This window comes from Anomaloglossus baeobatrachus, chromosome 1 (genome assembly GCF_048569485.1).
Source record: "Anomaloglossus baeobatrachus isolate aAnoBae1 chromosome 1, aAnoBae1.hap1, whole genome shotgun sequence".
NCBI classification, from domain to species: Eukaryota; Metazoa; Chordata; class Amphibia; order Anura; family Aromobatidae; genus Anomaloglossus; species Anomaloglossus baeobatrachus.
This window is the reverse complement of record NC_134353.1, coordinates 486,019,334-486,039,057: the sequence shown is the minus strand read 5'-3', so window position 1 is coordinate 486,039,057 and position 19,724 is coordinate 486,019,334. Positions and strand designations below refer to the sequence as shown.

At 40.8% G+C, this 19,724-nt stretch overlaps 1 protein-coding gene across 3 annotated transcripts in view; it reads right to left on the bottom strand.

Annotated features, from left to right (window-relative positions):
- NCAN (neurocan) overlaps positions 1 to 19,724 on the bottom strand; it is a 350,580-nt gene that overhangs the window by 130,012 nt on the left and 200,844 nt on the right. For 2 of the 3 annotated variants that reach the window (XM_075315342.1, XM_075315351.1), the window contains one exon: positions 268 to 1,374. The exons of the other annotated variant lie outside the window; for it this stretch is intronic. In XM_075315342.1, the coding sequence (XP_075171457.1) occupies positions 268 to 1,374 (1,107 nt within the window). The remainder of the gene's footprint in view (positions 1 to 267; positions 1,375 to 19,724) is intronic. 3 annotated transcript variants of the gene reach the window in all.

Sequence of the window (19,724 nt, the reverse complement as noted above, 5' to 3'; positions counted from 1 at the left end):
AACTCTAGTACCACCTATTGGAAATAGCAATCCTAAAAGTCAAGATGGCTACTTCCAATAGGTAGCACTAGACTTCATCTCCTTCCTCCATGGAGAGACAATTTGAATATTTCACAGAGGGTCATTGCAGCTATAAGACTCTTCACTGGCAGCCAGATTGGTTTGTCAGGTCTCTGCAAGGAGAAAAGTTTTCCCCTTAGACCCCACACATGCATAGTACTGAACACGTAACATTTTGTATTGTTATATATTTGAATGCAATCTTACTTGGATGTACTCCCCTACTATCCTTCACATCACTGGAAACGGATGGGGATTCTGCATGGAGTATGTGGTCTATGTTCCTGTGTGGTTCTGTTGAGGGTTCAATACCATTTTCTACCACGTTATCAGGTTCAACATGTTTCTGAAGTAAACGTTTTTCAGTTATAGTCATATTTGCTTCCTCCTGAGCAAGAACATTTTGTACTGAAGGTGGTTCTTTTTTTGGAATTTCTAGAGAATCTGATTTACTTTGTTGAATGGTGTCTACCAAAGTGCTCACTTGATTTCCTATGGGGGCAGATGTACTTCTTACTTCATTTTCTAGATTAACTGTGGTAGTTGGTAGTTGAATTTCATAGGCTGGTGAGGCCTCCAAATTATTACCTATTCCATTCATATTTTTGGCAGAATTCAAAGTATTCTGGTCATCAAAAAGCCATGGGTGCAATGGAGATTTGGCAACATCTTCAGAAACAGAGTTTATGTTTTTGCTTATCTCTCGCTCGTCAGATTCTTGTCCAATATTGGAGCTCTCTTCAGAAGACTCTGGTACGGACTCCTCAAGAAATTCTCTCCAACTGTTCCCTCTTGGGTTAGATTTTCTGTCTACAATATTTAATGACCAATCGTCTTGTTTTCTCTTGGGATCACCAGACTGGCTAGTTCTTCTTCTAGCTGTGCCTGGAATTGTATGTTGTGTTTTGTTTGTTTTTTTAGGCTTCTGGATTGGAATATCTGTGGTTAAAAGGACCTCGGGAACCCAAGTATGAGCTACATCTGATTCTACAGCTTCACGGGTCACTGTCTGTTGTTGTACCTCTTCAGTAAATGCCGAGTCTAGTTGCTTTGAAGATAATACACTCATCTCCGTTGCAATTCCCGTTGAGTTTATGGGTGTTACTGGATCACTGCCTTCTATTTTAAATCCATGTATTGTGGTAGATATTACACTGTTAGTGGCAGGCAAGGCATTATTAAATTCCAATTGTATTGCCTGTCCAAGCTCTTGACTTTGAAGTTCTGGTTTTATCAGCCTGAGGTCTTCCTGTGGCAAGAACACTGGACCTTGTTTCTCATTCCCTAGTGGGGTGGGGGCTGTTGCTTGAAGAGCTGTTGAGAGGCAACATGTCAAAAGGATAAATTAGAATCCTATCATGCTGAACGGGGATAGAAGCCATCAAACCAAGCAAGAAGCTGCTCTTAATTCAGCAGTCAATTCATAGCAATAGAAAGATCTAGATTTATCCATGCTCTGTTTCTATTTGGAAGCGCACCAAAGATGCTAACGGGATTAGCATACTGACATGCCACAGGAACTTGGTTTATTATATGACAATGCAATAAATATTTATGGAATGCCTTTCAAATCTCAATTTCCACACAATTATGTATATGACATTTTGCAGTTACCTCTGCTGTGGTTTATAGCTGCAGTTCTGAAATTACTGGCTCTCATAGAGACTATGTCATTATATTATAATGATAAAAATCTCCGCCTGTGTCTGCGCCAGACACTTCCCCAGGTGGGAGCGTGTGTGAGATATATCCCCTGCCCGTCTTGCCAGTCTGATTTACTGCATAACACGTTTGCAATATGCTGATTTTCTCTCACTTTAACTTTTTTCCCCACGAGAGATTGCACTCAAAAGAAGTCTACTTTATTTTACATAATTATTATAATTTAATAACTAAATGTTACAGAGAAAAAAAATAAATACATTAGAGCAGATTTCAGCAAGATGATACAAATATAAGCAAATTAGAAATTAGTGACACTGTATAACACTGCTGTAACGGGAGTTTTATAGTCACTGAACTTCTTCATAAATATTCTAGAAAACATATGAACTATATGTGCAGTGCTTCAAAGAAGAAGACATAATTACTTCAACAGATGTCGAAGGTTCTTGTGTTAAATAACTGTGAATTTTTAAAACAATTTTTTTCATTTAACTATATGTAACTATAGACTGTGAGCCCTCACGGGCAGGGTCCTCTCTCCTGCTATACCAGTCTGTTTTGTACTGTTAATTATTGTTGTATGTATACCCTCTTTCACTGTAAAGCGCCATGGAATAAATGGCGCTATAATAATAAAGAATAATAATAATAATTCTTGTCTAAACATCCTTCTCTATGCATCTGTCTAGTTAGCAGTTAAAAGTAAAAATCACATACCAATACTTAATTATGTACACTTAATATAAAACATGTTGGAAGATTCAATTATACTATAATCCCTTATGTCTCACTGTCTCTTCATTTTTTTCATTACTTGTCTTCCTACTTCTGTAATTTATAAAGTCTTGGTTATCAATTAGATAATAATAATAATAATTATTATATATACAACAAAAACAGATCATTAGGTAATAGAGTAATGAGATGTTTCCCTCTAGGAGTTATGTATAGATATCCTGTATGTAATAGTATGGTCTATTAAATTGGAAAACTTGCTTTTGATAGATTTTTTTCTTGCCAATCATGGGATCATGTTTATAGCAAGATATACACTGTGTGCAGAATTATTAGGCAAATGAGTATTTTGAGCACATGATACTTTTTTTACATGTTGTCCTACTCCAAGCTGTATAGGCTTGAGAGCCAACTACCAATTAAGTTAATCATGTGATGTGCATCTCTTTAATGAGGAGGGGTGTGGTGTAATGACATCAACACCCTATATACGGTGTGCTTAATTATTAGGCAAGTTCCTTTCCTTTGGAAAAATGGGTCAGAAGAGAGATTTGACAGGCTATGAAAAGTCCAAAATTGTGAGATGTCTTGCAGAAGGGTGCAGCAGTCTTGAAATTTGCAAACTTTTGAAGCGTGATCACCGAACAATCAAGCGTTTCATGGCAAATAGCCAACAGGGTTGCAAGAAGCGTGTTGGGCAAAAAAGACACAAAATAACTGCCCATGAATTGAGGAAAATAAAGCGTGAAGCTGCCAAGATGCCGTTTTCCACCAGTTTGGCTATATTTCAGAGCTGCAACGTTACTGGAGTATCAAAAAGCACAAGGTGTGCCATAGTCAGGGACATAGCCAAGATAAGGAAGGCTGAAAAACGACCACCTTTGAACAAGAAACATAAGATAAAAGTCAAGACTGGGCCAAGAAATATCTTAAGACTGATTTTTCAAAGGTTTTATGGACTGATGAAATGAGAGTGACTCTTGATGGGCCAGATGGATGGGCCAGAGGCTGGATCGGTAAAGAGCAGAGAGCTCCACTCCGACTCAGGCGCCAACAAGGTGAAGGTGAGGTACTGGTATGGGCTGGTATAATCAAAGATGAACTTGTGGGACCTTTTCAGGTTGAGGATGGAGTGAAGCTCAACTCCCAGAGCTACTGCCAGTTTCTGGAAGACAACTTCTTCAAGCAGTGGTACAGGAAGAAGTCGGTATCATTCAAGAAAAACATGATTTTCATGCAGGAAAATGCTCCATCACATGCATCCAACTACTCCACAGAATGGTTGGCCAGTAAAGGTCTAAAAGATGAAAAAATAATGACATTTTGTTTACCTGATCATAACCCCATAGAGAACCTGTGGTCCCTCATAAAATGTAAGATCTACAGGGAGGGAAAACAGTACACCTCTCGGAACAGTGTCTGGGAGGCTGTGGTGGCTGCTGCACGCAATGTTGATCATAAACAGATCAAGCAACTGACAGAATCTATGGATGGTCGGCTGTTGAGTGTCATCATAAAAAAAGGTGACTATATTGGTCACTAATTTTTTGGGTTTTGTTTTTGCATGTCAGAAATGTTTATTTCTACATTTTGTGCAGTTATATTGGTTTACCTGGAGAAAATAAACAAATGAGATGGGAATATATTTGGTTTTTATTAAGTTGCCTAATAATTCTGCACAGTAATAGTTACCTGCACAAACAGATATCCTCCTAAGATAGACAAATCTAAAAAAAAAACACTCCAACTTCCGAAAATATTAAATTTTGATATTTATGAGTCTTTTGGGTTGATTCAGAACATAGTTGTTGATCAATAATAAAAAAATCCTCTAAAATACAACTTGCCTAATAATTCTGCACACAGTGTATATTCTCCTATTTTTGTAAGTAGATGTTCATTCTGTTAAAGGGAAGCTGTCATTTGCAGTATGCACCCAGAACCACAAGCAGTTCTGAGTGCATATTAGTGATTCCTGCCTAACTGTCCCTGTATACACTAACATAAATAAATAGATCTTTATAAAAAAAAATGTTTAAAAGAACTGAGAGTCCTCAGTGGTTGATACCTTTTAATGGCTAACTGAAAAGATGGTAATAATTGCAAGCTTTCGAGACTACTCAGGTCTCTTCATCAGGCATGGTATAACACAAAATCTGAAGAGTCACATATTTATACACAACGGGACTTAGAATAGTGCAGTAAAAAAAAAACAAAAAAAAACCAAGTTATATAAAACAGAACTATCTCTATGGCAGGCAGATTTTGTGTGATGCCTGATAAAGAGACCTGAGTAGTCTGGAAAGCTTGCAATTATTACCATCTTTTCAGTTAGCCATTAAAAGGTATCAACCACTGAGGACTCTCAGTTCTTTTAAACAATTTTTTTTTATCTCTACTGGCTAACACGGTACAAAGATATATTTTACTTAGATCTTTATAAAAAGTATTTCTAAAGATTGTATATTATATGCTAATGAGGCCAGGGACTAGTCCCAAGGGCGTTACTTCCCTTAGCTAGTTGGCCCACATAACATGGTAACACGCCCATGCTAATGAATGCGCAGCGACGCTGGACATACTTCCCTCTTCACGGAGGTCGGCGGAGGATGGTTGTGCTCTGCGTATGATTCGGAGTCCTCAGCACCTCTGGTCATGCACACTATACCTCACTGAAGCTGGGAAGCTTACACCCGGCATCAGTTTAGTGCGCATGATTGGAAGTCTCGGGGTTTCCGGATCATGCCCAGTGCGCATCTATCATCCGCCAGCCACCATGAATAGTGGGGTATGTGTGGTGTCGCTGCGTATTCATTAGCATGTTAGTAAACCCACAGGGGCGTGCTACCATGCTATGTGGGCCGACTAGCTAAGGGAACAAACGCCCTCGGGACTAATCCCCGTGCTCATTAGCATATGATATAAGATCTTTAGTAATACTTTTTCTAAAGATCTGTTTATCTATGCTAGTGTATACAGGGAGTAGCAATATACACGCAGAACTGCTCGTGGTTCTGGGTGCATATTGCACCTGACAGGTTCCCTTTAATTGTTCTGTAGTGTAAAGCAAGTTGCAAAAGAAAGGATGAATTTGTATATTAAATTGAAAAACTTGTTTCTGATAAAAAAAAATTGCCAATCATGGGAGTATGTTTATTGCAAGATATATATTCTCCTATCTTTTGAAGTATATGTTAATTCTGCAAGTTGCAAAGGAAAAAGAAAATAGGAACTGTGCTTTCAACAAACTTTGCAAAAATTAATAGTACAAGCAAATAGAAGAAACTCTGTATTATATCTTTATTCTCCACTTATGAGCCCCTTCTTCCCCTCCCCTATGCTTCTTGAATTCACCATCCACAAGAAAAGATGACCTGCCAGCACAGTGAGGTGTCTGATTATACAGGCTATTATGGAGAGGGGTGAGGAGAAGAGTGAGAAAGCAAGTGGAGGAAGACACAGAAAGATGGTGCTGAGCTATTTTTTACAAGTCGTTTACCTCAAACCAAAGTTTGCCACCGAAAAGGACATAAAATTCAAAAAACACAATCGGCGTATTTACCAACACTAGGTCACAAAATTAATGCATTACAGGATGCAGCAGGTCCCCATGATAATGTCGGAGGCAAAAACAGTGATTGAACAACCACTCACGGGCCTACCATTAATGGAGTGGGTGGCTGTCAAGTCTTACAGATACACATGGATAAAGAGTGTATGGGGCGCCAGTCACACAGATCATGTAGTGCACACCGTCTGATTTACAGCCTATTAGTCACCCCCTTACTATTGGATCAGGCGGGCTGCCCAGCCCTATATAAATGCACCCCACAATGCAGACAACCCAAGTTTCTCCAGCCAACACTAAAAGGCCTGGCTGCATCTTGCACAAAATTAAACAAAATAGAAGAAAAACAGGTAGAGGAAGACACAGAAAGATTGTAATGAGTATTTTAATAAATCTTTTACCTCACCCCAGAGTAGGATTCACTTTTACCCTACTTAATTCCTTCCTCTGTTGTGTCTGTTTTTGTGTTAACTAGGAAATAAGAAAGGGGAAAAGAAAGTCCAGCTACAGAACCTCCGGATAAAAGTAAAATTTAACTTTTATTTCGCCATTAAAAATTGGCAATGTACTCGGGCAATTAAATACCGACTCTATGGGTGGCAGAGTGACACAGACAACTCGTTTCGGCATTCAGTCACCTTCCTCAGGTCTAGACTCTAGCTGGACTTTCCTTGTCCCCTCTCCTGTTCACTCTTATGTGTGGTCACTCTGCCGTGAGTCCCTGATTGACTCCTGGATGTATTGAAGGAGGTTTATCTGGGCAAACCCAACAACAGTGAGCGGTTTCATGTTCCATTTTGTTTTGCAATTAGGAAATAAGGAACAGAAATCCCTCTCTGTGTGCTGTGCTGTGTATGGGAGACATCATAGCTAGTGATAAGCGAGCACCACCATGTTTGGGTTTTCTGTACTCGAGTCGTAACGAGCAGTTGGATGCTCGAGTTTCCCTCTGGCTTCCATTTTACTTGGGTACTCGAGTCGGGCCCATCCGAGCGTCCAACTGCTCGTTACAAATACTGAGCACCAAAGCATAGTGGTGCTTGCTGATCACTAATCATAGCAGCTAGTCTTTTCCCAACAGCTTAAGGTCAATTAAAAATTAAAAGATAGAACCTGCAACTGAGAAAACTGGTGAAAATATAGGATAAACGTCATATAATGGTCAGAAATCTTGTCATTGCTCATGTACACAGACAGGACAGCTTATTCCAACAAGTTATAAGAAAATACAGCTGCCCTTTAAGAAAGTGTTAAGGGGGCTTTACACGGTAGCAATATCGCTAGCAATTTGTAGCGATAGCGAGCGTGTAAGTACCCGCCCCCGTCGCGCATGCGATTGTTTGTGATCGCTGCCGTAGCGAACATTATCGCTACGGCAGCGTCACACATACTTACCTGGTCGTCGTCATCGCTGTGACTGCCGAACAATATTCTTCTTCAAGGGGGAGGGACGTTCGGCATCACAGCGACGTTACCGCAACGTCACTAAGCGGCCGGCCAATCAAAGCGGAGGGGCGGAGATGAGCAGGATGTAACATCCCACCCACCTCCTTCCTTCCTCCTTGTGGCCGGCGGCAGGTAAGGAGACATTCCTCGCTCCTGCGGTGTCACACATAGCGATGTGTGCTGCCGCATGAGCGATGAACCACCTGGATAAACAACCCTTACCGATTTTTGAGTTTGGGACGACCTCTCCATGGTGAACGATTTTCACCATTTTTGAGGTCGCTTAAGGTCGCTGGTCAGTGTCACACGCTGCGATATCGTTAATGACGCCGGATGTGCGTCACTAACAACGTGACCCCGACGACCAAACATTAACGATATCGTAGCGTATAAAGCCCCCTTTAATGTAAAGGAGTTGTACAGCATTATAAAAACATGGTTACTTTTTTTTCAGATACAGGGATACACCTCTCCACTGGCTGTATCTACAGTCATATGAAAAAGTTTGGGCACCCCTATTAATGTTAACCTTTTTTCTTTATAACAATTTGGGTTTTTGCAACAGCTATTTCAGTTTCATATATCTAATAACTGATGGATTCAGTAATATTTCTGGATTGAAATGAGGTTTATTGTACTAACAGAAAATGTGCAATCCGCATTTAAACAAAATTTGACCGGTGCAAAAGTATGGGCACCTCAACATAAAAGTGACATTAATATTTTGTAGATCCTCGTTTTGCAAAAATAACAGCCTCTAATGAGTTCCTGGATCCTGGATGAAGGTATATTTGACAATTCCTGTTTACAAAACAATTCCAGTTCAGTTAAGTTTGATGGTCGCCGAGCATGGACAGCATGCTTCAAATCATCCCACAGCTGTTCAATGATATTCAGGTCTGGGGACTGGAATCGCCATTCCAGAACATTGTAATAGTTTCTCTGCATGAATGCCTGAGTAGATTTGGAGCAGTGTTTTGGATCAGTGTCTTGCTGAAATATCCATTCCCTGCGTAACTTCAACTTCGTCACTGATTCTTGCACATTATTGTCAAGAATCTGCTGATACTGAGTTGAATCCATGCGACCCTTGACTTTAACAAGATTCCCGATGCCGGCATTGGCCACACAGCCCCAAAGAATGATGGAACCTCCACCAAATTGTACTGTGGGTTGCCAGTGTTTTTGTTGGAATGCCTTGGTTTTTGCCTCCATGCATAACGCCTTTTTGTATGACCAAACAACTCAATCTTTGTTTCATCAGTCCACAGGACCTTCTTCCAAAATGTAACTGGCTTGTCCAAATGTGCTTTTGCATACCTCAGGCGACTCTGTTTGTGGCGTGCTTGCAGAAACGGCTTCTTTCGCATCACTCTCCCATACAGCTTTTCCTTGTGCAACGTGCCCTGTATTGTTGACCGATGCACATTGACACCATCTGCAGCAAGATGAAGCTGCAGGTTTTCGGAGGTGGTCTGTGGATTGTCCTGGACTGTTCTCACCATTCTTCTTTTCTGCCTTTCTAATATTTTTCTTGGCCTGCCACTTCTGGGCTTAACAAGAACTGTACCTGTGTTCTTCCATTTCCTTACTATGTTCCTCAAAGTGGAAACTGACAGTTTAAATCTCTGAGACAACTTTTTGTATCCTTCCCCTGAACAACTATGTTGAATAATCTTTGTTTTCAGATCATTTGAGAGTTGTTTTGAGGAGCCCATGATGCCACTCTTCATAGGAGATTCAAATAGGAGAACAACTTGCAAGTGGCCACCTTAAATACCTTTTCTCATGATTGGATACACCTGCCTATGAAGTTCAAAGCTCAATGAGGTTACAAAACCAATTTAGTACTTTAGTAAGTCAGTAAAAAGTAGTTAGGAGTGTTCAAATCAAGAAATTGATAAGGGTGCCCCTACTTTTGCACCGGTCAAATGTTGTTTAAATGCGGATTGCACATTTTATGTTAGTACAATAAACCTCATTTAAATCCAGAAATATTACTGAGTCCATCAGTTATTAGATATATGAAACTGAAATAGCTGTTGCAAAAACCCAAATTGTTATAAAGAAAAAAGGTTAACATTATAGGGGTGCCCAAACTTTTTCATATGACTGTAATATTACAGCTCAGTATCCTTCATTATGGTATGTTTTTCTAATCCTAAGCAACCATTTTAAGAGGTATAGCTTCTTAATTACATATTCTAATCTAATTATTTAAGTTATACCAAAATCACATTATAGCATTTTTAAACAGACAGACCAAAGATACAACTTAAAGGGGTTTTCCCACAAACAAAGTTAATTTCAAAATTGATTTTAATCAATAGATCTTATAATAATAATAATAATAATAATAATAATAATAATAATAATAATAATATTAATGTATATAATTTGATGTGGCTAGAAAAAATGTTCCTGTGCTGAGATATTCTTATATATGTGCCCCTGGTATGTACTGTGTAATGGCCGTGTATGACCGTACAGGGACATGGTCTGATCATACCACATCTCCTGTGCTGAGATAATCTTATATATGTGCCCCAGCTATGTACTGTGTAATGGCTGTGTCTGACCGTACAGAGACATGGTCTGATCATACTACAGCTCCTGTGCTGAGATAATCTTATATATGTGCCCAGCTATGTACTGTGTAATGGCTGTGTATGACCGTACAGGGACATGGTCTGATCATACCACAGCTCCTGGGCATCTTTTTAGAAAAAACATCCAATTGTATAAACTGTTATTATTCTAAGATCTATTGGTTAAAATCAACTTTAAAATAAATGTAATACTACAAGGATGGGCACAAAGGTACTGGGCCCAATACTACAAGGATGGGCACAAAGGTACTGGGCACAAAACTACAAGGATGGGCAGAACAATACTGGGCACAATACTACAAGGATGTGCACAATACTACAAGGATGAGCACGAAGGTACTGGGCACAATACTACAAGAATGGGCACAATGGTACTGGGTACAATACTACAAGGATGGGCACAAAGGTATTGAGCACAATACTACAAGGATGGGCACAAAGGTACTAGGCACAAAACTATAAGGATGGGCACAAAGGTACTTGGCACAATTCTACAAGGATGGGCACAAAGGTATTGGGCACAATACTACAAGGATGGGCACAAAGGTACTGGGTACAATACTACAAGGATGAGCACAATACTACTGAGCACAATACTACAGGGCACAGGGATGGGCACAATGGCACAGGGATGAGCACAATACTACTGGGCAGAATACTACAAGGATGAGCATAAAGGTACTGGGCACAATACTACAAGGATGGTCACAATACTACTGTAATATATAGCAAGGATTAAAATGTAACTTTTAATGTTATCTGTCTAAAAACAATAGACCTTAATACTTAATATAATAGTAAATAAAGTGCAGTGCATAAACAAAAGTGAAAAAAAGGATGGATCTCACCCGGTTTTTCTCTCCCGAGCAGATGACACACCACCGGAACAGACCACAGGCGGAAGAGGGCAAAATCAGACAAAAGGGGAGGGAACGATAATTTCAATAATTCCTATCCCTGTTGTGCCCATGCAAAGTGCGTCCGCCCTTACAAGGGCAGCACCCAAGTCAGGTAAAGCTACCCCAATGGAGATATACCCCTCCCAACGCGTTTCCCTCTCTGCGTTACCAGAGAGTTCATCAGGGCTGGCCACTAGCACACACATGCAAATTGAGCTGTGTGTGAACACATATGCCACCAACGTGCTTTGTGTTGTATTTTCCTGCCATTGCAGGTTGTACATATTAATCTCCCCTGATGAACTCTGGTAACGCGGCGAGGGAAACGCGTTGGGAGGGGTATATCTGCATTGGGGTAGCTTTACCTGACTTGGGTGCTGCCCTTGTAAGGGCGGAAGCACTTTGCATGGGCACAACAGGGATAGGAATTATTGAAATTATCGTTCCCTCCCCTTTTGTCTGATTTTGCCCTCTTCCGCCTGTGGTCTGTTCCGGTGGTGTGTCATCTGCTTGGGAGAGAAAAACCGGGTGAGATCCATCCTTTTTTTCACTTTTGTTTATGCACTGCACTTTATTTACTATTCTATTAAGATCTATTGTTTTTAAACAGATAACATTAAAAGTTACATTTTAATCCTTGCTATATATTGTTGCTTATATCAGGATTTGGGCTGCACCTTATTGCCTCTAGGCAAGTTTGCTTTATTGCACAATACTACTGGACACAATATTATAAAGATGGGCACAATACTATTGGGGACGATACTACAACGATGAGCACAATACTACAGGGCACAATGATGGGCACAATACCACAAGGATGAGCACAATACTACTGGGCACAATACTACAAGGGTGGGCACATGACTACTGGGCACGCTACTACAAGGATGGGCATAATACTACTTGGCACAATATCACAAGGATGAGCACAATACCACTGGGCACAATACTACAGGGCACACAAGGTTGGGCACAATACCACAAGGATGAGCCCAATACTAGTGGGCACAATACTACTGGCACAATACTACAAGGATGGGCACAATACCTCAATGATGGGCACAAAACTACTGGGCACACTTCTACAAGGATGGGCACAATACTACTGGGCACAATACTACTGAGCACAATACTACAAGGATGGGCATAAAACTACTGGTCACACTACAACAAGGATGGGCACAAAACCACTGGGCACAATAATACAGGGCACAGGAATGGGCACAATCATATGGGACACAATACTACTGGGCACAATACCTCAAGGTTGGGCACAAAACTACTGAGCACACTACTACAAGGATGGGCACAATACTACAGGGCACAATACTACAGGGCACAGGGATGGGCACAAAACTACTGGGCACAATACTACTGGGCACAATACTACAAGGATGGGCGCAAAACTACTGGGCACACTACTACAAGGATGGGCACAATACTACTGGGTACAATACTACAGGGCACAGGGATGAGCACAATGCTACAGGGCACAATACTACTAGGCACAATACCTCAAGGATGGGCACAAAACTACTGGGCACACTACTACAAGGATGGGCACAATACTAGTGGGCACAATACTACAGGGCACAGGGATGGGCACAATACTATTGGGCACAGTACTAATGGGCACAATACTACAAGGATGGGCACAAAACTACTGGACACACTACTACAAGGATGGGCACAATACTACTGGGCACAATACTACTGGGCATAAGGATCTGCACAATATTACTGGGCACAATACTACAAGGAAGGGCGCACAATATCACAAGGATGAGCAAAATACTACAGGGCACACGGATGGGCACAATACTACAGGGCCCAAGGATGGGCACAATACTACAGGGCACAAGGATGGGCACAATACTACAGGGCCCATGGATGGGCACAATACTACAGGGCACAAGGATGGGCACAATACTACAGGGCACATGGATGGGCACAATACTACTGGGCACATGGATGGGCACAATACTACTGGGCACAATACCACAAGGATGGGCACAATACTACAGGACACACAGCTGGGCACAATACTACTAGGCACAATACCACAAGGATGAGAACAATACTACTGGGCACAATACTACAGGGCAATCGGATGGCCACAATACTACTTGGTACAATATCAAAAGGTTGAGAACCTTATTACAGGACACATGGATGGGGGGTGTTACTGCAGAATGGGGACATTACTACAAGATGTTGGCTGAGATTACTATATGATGCTGCTAATTGTAAAACAATATTACAAGAAGGTGATAAAATGTAAAAACAAATTCAAAATAAAAGCATGAAACTTTTTTTTGCCATTAAAAATGCTTTTTTACATTTAAACTTAACTAAACAAAAAAATGCAGGTTTGTTATAATAAACAAGCAAAACATTTTTAGAAAAGTGATCCAAAGGTGTATAGAAACAACCATAGAATCACTAAAAATGTCACTTTGTCCTGCAAAGAATGTGACCCCTCTCAATTTTTTATTTCTATATGCAGCCCATTCACCCAGCTGAGTTTGAGAGCATTACTCTAATATGACTGCTGAGTAGAGAAAGTGTGCATTCAAGTCAACAGGTAACCACAAGTATGAAAATTACATACATATACTGTAGTCACATGACTGCCCAATCACATGAGGAAAAAAAGAGGAATCATAACAGTTTGCAAATTGCAAACTTTCAAAATGTACAGTCTGCAGTCATGTAGCGAGTGCAGACTATTTTTCTAATCTTGAACAAAATGCTTTGTGAATATCTTCAAACATTGTAGGAGGTTGTACCTAAACCACAATGGATAAAAGATTTATTATGTGATTGATGTTTATTCTTACTACTTTATCTTTACACATTATCATTAATGTCTACCGCAACAGAAAGGGTTAATATGTGGTAAACATCCCCTTTCCCCTTAAAAAAAGCAAGTCATATAGCTAGTTGCAGTTTTGGTGCAGTTCTTGTTACAGCCGATGCAGTATGGAAAAATAATTAAAAAACAGTATCAAAAAGACTAAGTAAACACCACAGTCTAAACTACAGTGGTTCCCTTTAGACCAACAGCAAACATTAGCCTTTTAATTCAATAATTGTTTAATAAGCGGCTTAAAAGGAATTTGTCAATAAAATACCTCCCTCATAACACATTTTTGAAAGCTTAATGTATGGACGCCTTCATATCTTCTATCTGTTGCTGCATTCCCAAGAAAACAGTGTTTTAATCACATGCATAGGCATTAAGTGCTCTGTATGTTTCCCCACCTAACGCAAGTATTTTTAGGTTGATTGATGGCTCACTGTGTGATTTCCTTGCTTGCTCCCTTACGTTAAACAGACAGTCAGCCATCACAACCTAAAAATGCTGGTGGAGGACGGAGAAACAATCCTGGGAAGCAGTGGATTGGGAAAGTGCTCTTTTACACCCAGAGAACTTAATGCCTCATTTGCAGATTAATTAAAATGATAATTTCTTGGGAGCTAAGAGTAGAAACAGATAAAAGATATAAAGGTGTCCATGAATTTAGCTGTCAAAGACATGCATGCTCGTTTACGGAATTTGGGGGGTGGTTGACCTTACTAACATATTTCCTTTATGTCTGCTTACAACCTGCGCGGAGGGACAAAACTAAATGTGCTGCAACCACTTTAGATAATATGTGTTATTAATTTTTTGTGTAGGAAGCTAACGGCGCTTCTAAACCTTCCCTGCAGCTGTTTAGTTCATTTACAGCTCTAGTCCAATATCCTTGCCTAAAGCCTCGGCACAGCACCGGAGACTTTGAAGAGGACCAGATGTGGGATACCCAAATGAATCCCCTTTTCTGCTCCATATTCTGGTGTATCTTTCAATAAGGTCATAATTATTTATCTGATTATAACTACCATCAAATATTCATTGGAAAGGATTAGTCAGGACAAACGTATTGATTCGGGTAAATCAATTTTTTCAGCATTCCTAATTCATTCATCCCTCACCATGTAACCTTCTAAAGCTCCTGTTTCATTTTCACGCTATGTGACTTTTACTGCTGGGAAATATCTGGCCCTATAAGGATGAAGAATTGTTTGTAATAAAGCTCTTATAGGACTAAATTGTCATTACCAGTATTTATCATACCTAGGAGCTTCAGAGGCTGCTGAACTGTGAAGGCTTGCATGTAACTGTCCATAAAGATGTTTTAGGCTTGTCATGGAAAAAAGTCATTATTGGCAGGACTTCATTAACCTGAAGTTGTACATATCAAATGAGTATAAGCATGTCATCACTAAATTGATATACAATGCTAACGCAATAGAGGGATAGAATGTCTGATCATAGACTGTATTGGGAAATCTGGACATATGTTGTGCCAATATCACTGTTAGACATATTAATCATATGTGTGTAAAGCTATTCTTAAAGGGATGGTTCACTACTCTGCACTAGTGGCCACATCCCTGTAAAACTGATAGGGAAGGCTTTTTCTAAATATGTTGTTCAGGCAATTCTGCCTCTAAGCGGCGCTATTGCAATCGGCTCATTGCCATGAAGTGACCCCGGGTTCCGTGGCCTCTGGAATCCAGTGATGTTACGTCATCTGGTCACAGGCTTCCTGAGTGAGCTGTGGGCGATGTTTCACCGCTCATCACAGCCAAGCATCTCACACGCTCTCCTTCACTGCTGCGAGCAGGAGGGATACTGGGCTATGACGAGCGGTGACACTTCACCCACAGCCCAGTCACGCAGGAAGACTGGGGCCGCCTTGGTGATGTCAGGTCAACTGGAAGTTGACCTGACATCACCGGATCCCAGAGATCTCTTTATGTGGACGAGCGGACCACAATAGCACTGCTCAGAGGCAGAAATGGCTGAACAAGGTATTTAGAAAAAGCATTCCCTATCAGTTTTACAGGGATGTGGCCACTATTGCAGAGTAGTGAACCAGCTCTTTAACTATATGGAAACATATGTAATTACATGACTATCCAAAACTATTTTATGTCATAATGCCAGTTTAGATAGTTTTGTACACCAGACTTAATGAGGGGCATGCAGGAATAGGATGCGCTAAATTTTTGAAGAGACGCATGCTACTTAATGAATTTAGTGCATGTTATCAGTTGGTGCCGTTTGACAGAACTGTGACTCCATTTAAAGACAGGAGTAACATTTCTGGTTTAAGAAATGCTGCCACTTTTGAAGAATTTAAAGGTTGGATGTAGCCACGGCCCATCCTGCGTCCTTCACCAGCTTCACCCATTTGGGCGTATCACTATGAGACTTGTGAAAACGGCAAAAGTCCCAATATTTTTGCCCAACTTCACATTATACAACAATTTTTTCACTTTTCCAAGTGTCCACATCAGTATTCTGACAAACATTTTGAATAATCGGGGCCATAATCTTGAAAGGACTAGCTTAAAGGGAATCTGTCACCAGGTTTTTGCTCCCCCATCTGAGAGCAGCATAATGTAGAGACAGAGACCCTGATTCCAGCGATGTGTCACTTACTGAGCTGTTTGCTGTCATTTTGATAAAATCAATGTTTTCTCTGCTGCAGATCTAGCAGTTATAAAGAGCTCAGTAATATGGTAGACTACCTACAACAGGCCAAGTAGTCCTCTAATGATAATCTACTGCTGATTAACCAGTGATTTTAACAAAACTACACTGAGCAGCCAAGTAAGTGACACATCGCTGGAATCAGAATCTCTGTCTCTACATTATGCTGCTCTCAGATTTGGTGGCAAAAACTTGGTGACAAATTCCCTTTAAGTAGACTAGTGCATTACATAAGTGTATTATATTAGGCAGAACTCTGTCTGTGAGGGGAATGAACTTGTAGTACTGATAGATCACACTTTACACAGATGCACTATTATGTTTTCTCTGTGAAGTTTATTAAAGGGTTTAATATGTGTGTATTGTTGTAATGCTTAAAATGGTTTTTGGCGCTCCAAATAAATTTCTTCAGTCTTGCCATGTGACTGAAAATTACCAAATCCTGACAGTTTTAAACCTGCACAATAACAGGATTCCGCTTTGTTGCCAGCTTGAGTAGCCATCATGTGACCATAAGTATGCAAATTCCATACCAGTGGTCAGATGCTGACTAGCTTTTTATCTGCTTCTCTCAATAGAAGCAAAAAAAAAAAAAAATTGCGTTGGCACATGAACTCAAGTATGCAATGAAATACTTACAATCATTTGACAACTGCTCAAGCTTGCAACCGAGCAGAATCCTGACAGTGGGCAAAATACACACTTTCAAGCTCTGGCAATCTACAGTCATAAAGATATAAACTTACAAAGAAAAATTTTCACAAAATAATACAGAAAAAGTTGGGTCCTTATAAGAAACATGAAACACCAAAGAAATTCCCCAAATATGGGAGTGATGGCCAAGGAAATAAAATACCCAGGTGTGCCCATTTAGTTCTATGTGTTTAGTTCCTTCTTGAGGTATATTCACAATAAGCACTTGAGAAGCTAAGATGGAAGAAGTGAATATAGTGCAGTTCTGTTAATCCAGTTGTGGATACCAGTAATACTTACTGTGGATTTGGCAAGAGTTAGGCGGAGAAGCTCTCTGTTTCCAATGGTGAACCATATGCACTGTGTATAATCAGGGATAGGTATAACGGCAGGTGGAGGCCTCACAGTTACAAAAAGCTCAGTGGTGACAACAAAGGTGCTAAAACTCTTGACAGCCATATTGAATGTGAGCTATCCACTAGACCGGCAAGCAACTGTTTTACTGATCAAGAGTTTTTGCTCACCAAGTCAAGCTCTGTATTTCAGCTAGATACTGTAACTGTTGTGCTTCATATCATTTAAAGCAACAGATAAAACCAAGAATCGTGTGCCTCCTTGTTAGAAAAATAATAATTTTGTATTGCCCCCAAAAATGTGAAGTAACATCTTACCATACCAGACCATTTCCGTTTAACATCTACTACATTTGTGCTCAACTTAATTTAAGATGAGAACAATAGCTTTAGTAGAATACTAATAATATTAGTCCAAACACTGCTCATTGATACCCATATTTGTAGAGTAATAAATCATTAACCCCCTTCACAACTCACATCAGTAAAAGGTGTATGGAAAGGGCTCTCAGGATGAGCTTGCCCCAAACACAGTAGGCAATGGCTTTGAGTTACAGCCAGGACCTGCATGTAACAATTGTAGACCTGTTAAAATTGTCAGCCTGTTAAATGTTGCTGTTAAACTCTGTCAGCAGCATTAAGGCTATGTGCGCACTAGAAATGTGAAGTTTCTCAAGAAAATTTCTTGAGAAACTTCTGGGAGTGAAAGATTTCCGGACCTCCGGAAAAAATCCGCACCAAATCCGCATGCGGATTTGCCGCGGATTTGCCGCGGATTAGCCGCGAATTTGCCGCGATTTTCCCGCGGGTGGTTCCCTGCGGATTTTGCAGGCTGTACTGCCGAAATCCGCAGGGTACCTGCGGAAAAGAATTGACATGCTCATTTTCTCAAGAAATTTTCTCGAGAAATTCTTCTCAAGGAAATTTCTTGAGAAAAATCCGCACAGTGCGCACTGCTATTTTTTTTTCTCATAGAATTTGCTGGGAAATGTCTGCACAAAGATTGCAGACATTTTTCAAGAAATTTCCGCGGCAAATCCGCGGGTACATCCGCGGGTAAAACGCACTAGTGCGCACAGAGCCTAACCGTGCAAGTTGCATGGGTGCACGCCATTCTATGTGCCCATTGGTGCACCGGTGACTTGATCGTGGGGTGCTGATGGGTTGCTATTACAGCCATTGGTCTGCTGAACACTTGCATGCTTGTCAATACGGAGGGTGCTTCCTGGAAACCTAGCCTGTGGATGGGCTTCAATGGAGACTGATGTGATTTCTTCTATATACAGCAATACTCCGGTACGGCTGTGCATAGTACAAGCCATTAGACGATCACAGGTTCAAGCTCTCTAATGGGACTAATAAATACAGTGAAAAGTAAAAGTTCAAATCACAAGTTCAAATCAACCCCATCTTTACAATATACGGATAATAAAAAAAATAACGTATTTTTTGGATTATAAGACGCACCTTTCCTCCCAAAAAATTGGGAGGAAAAAGGGGGGGAGGGGGGCAATTTATAAGCAGAATGTAGCTTTCGTGGGGATGATGGAGATGGGTCATAGGAGGCAGGGGTGATGCTGCGGGCTGTGCGCTGTTCTGTGGCCGTTGCTGATCCTGAGGGCGGTGCTGCTGCTGATGTCGGGCTATGCTCACTGCGGGGGTTGAGGCAGGGGCCATCTTGAAAATGGTGGCAATGTGGGCTTTAAATAATGACACATGGAATCAGCGCATGTGCAGATTGAGCTCTCGGCTCAAGATCTCATCTGCGCACGTGCTGTCTCTGGTCCATTGATCTCCCAGCAGCGGATTTAAGGAAAATGGCGCCCGGAAGTGACGCAAGTGCAGATGAGATCTCAGCTTGTCACTGAGCCGATAGCTCAATCTGCACACATGCCGACTCCGGATGCTATTTCTATGAAGCCGCACTGTCGTCAATTTCTGGATTCTCCTGCCTCACAGTGCCGCAGAGAGCATCCGGAACACCCACTTCACTGCTTACAGCACCGCCCCTGCCTCCTATGACCTCACTCTACCACCGCTGATGCCCCCCGGTAAGACACTACCAGATTATAAGACGGATCCCATTTTTTTTTTACCTTTTTTTTCTCTAAATTTGAGGTGCGCCTTATAATCCAGTGCGTCTTATAA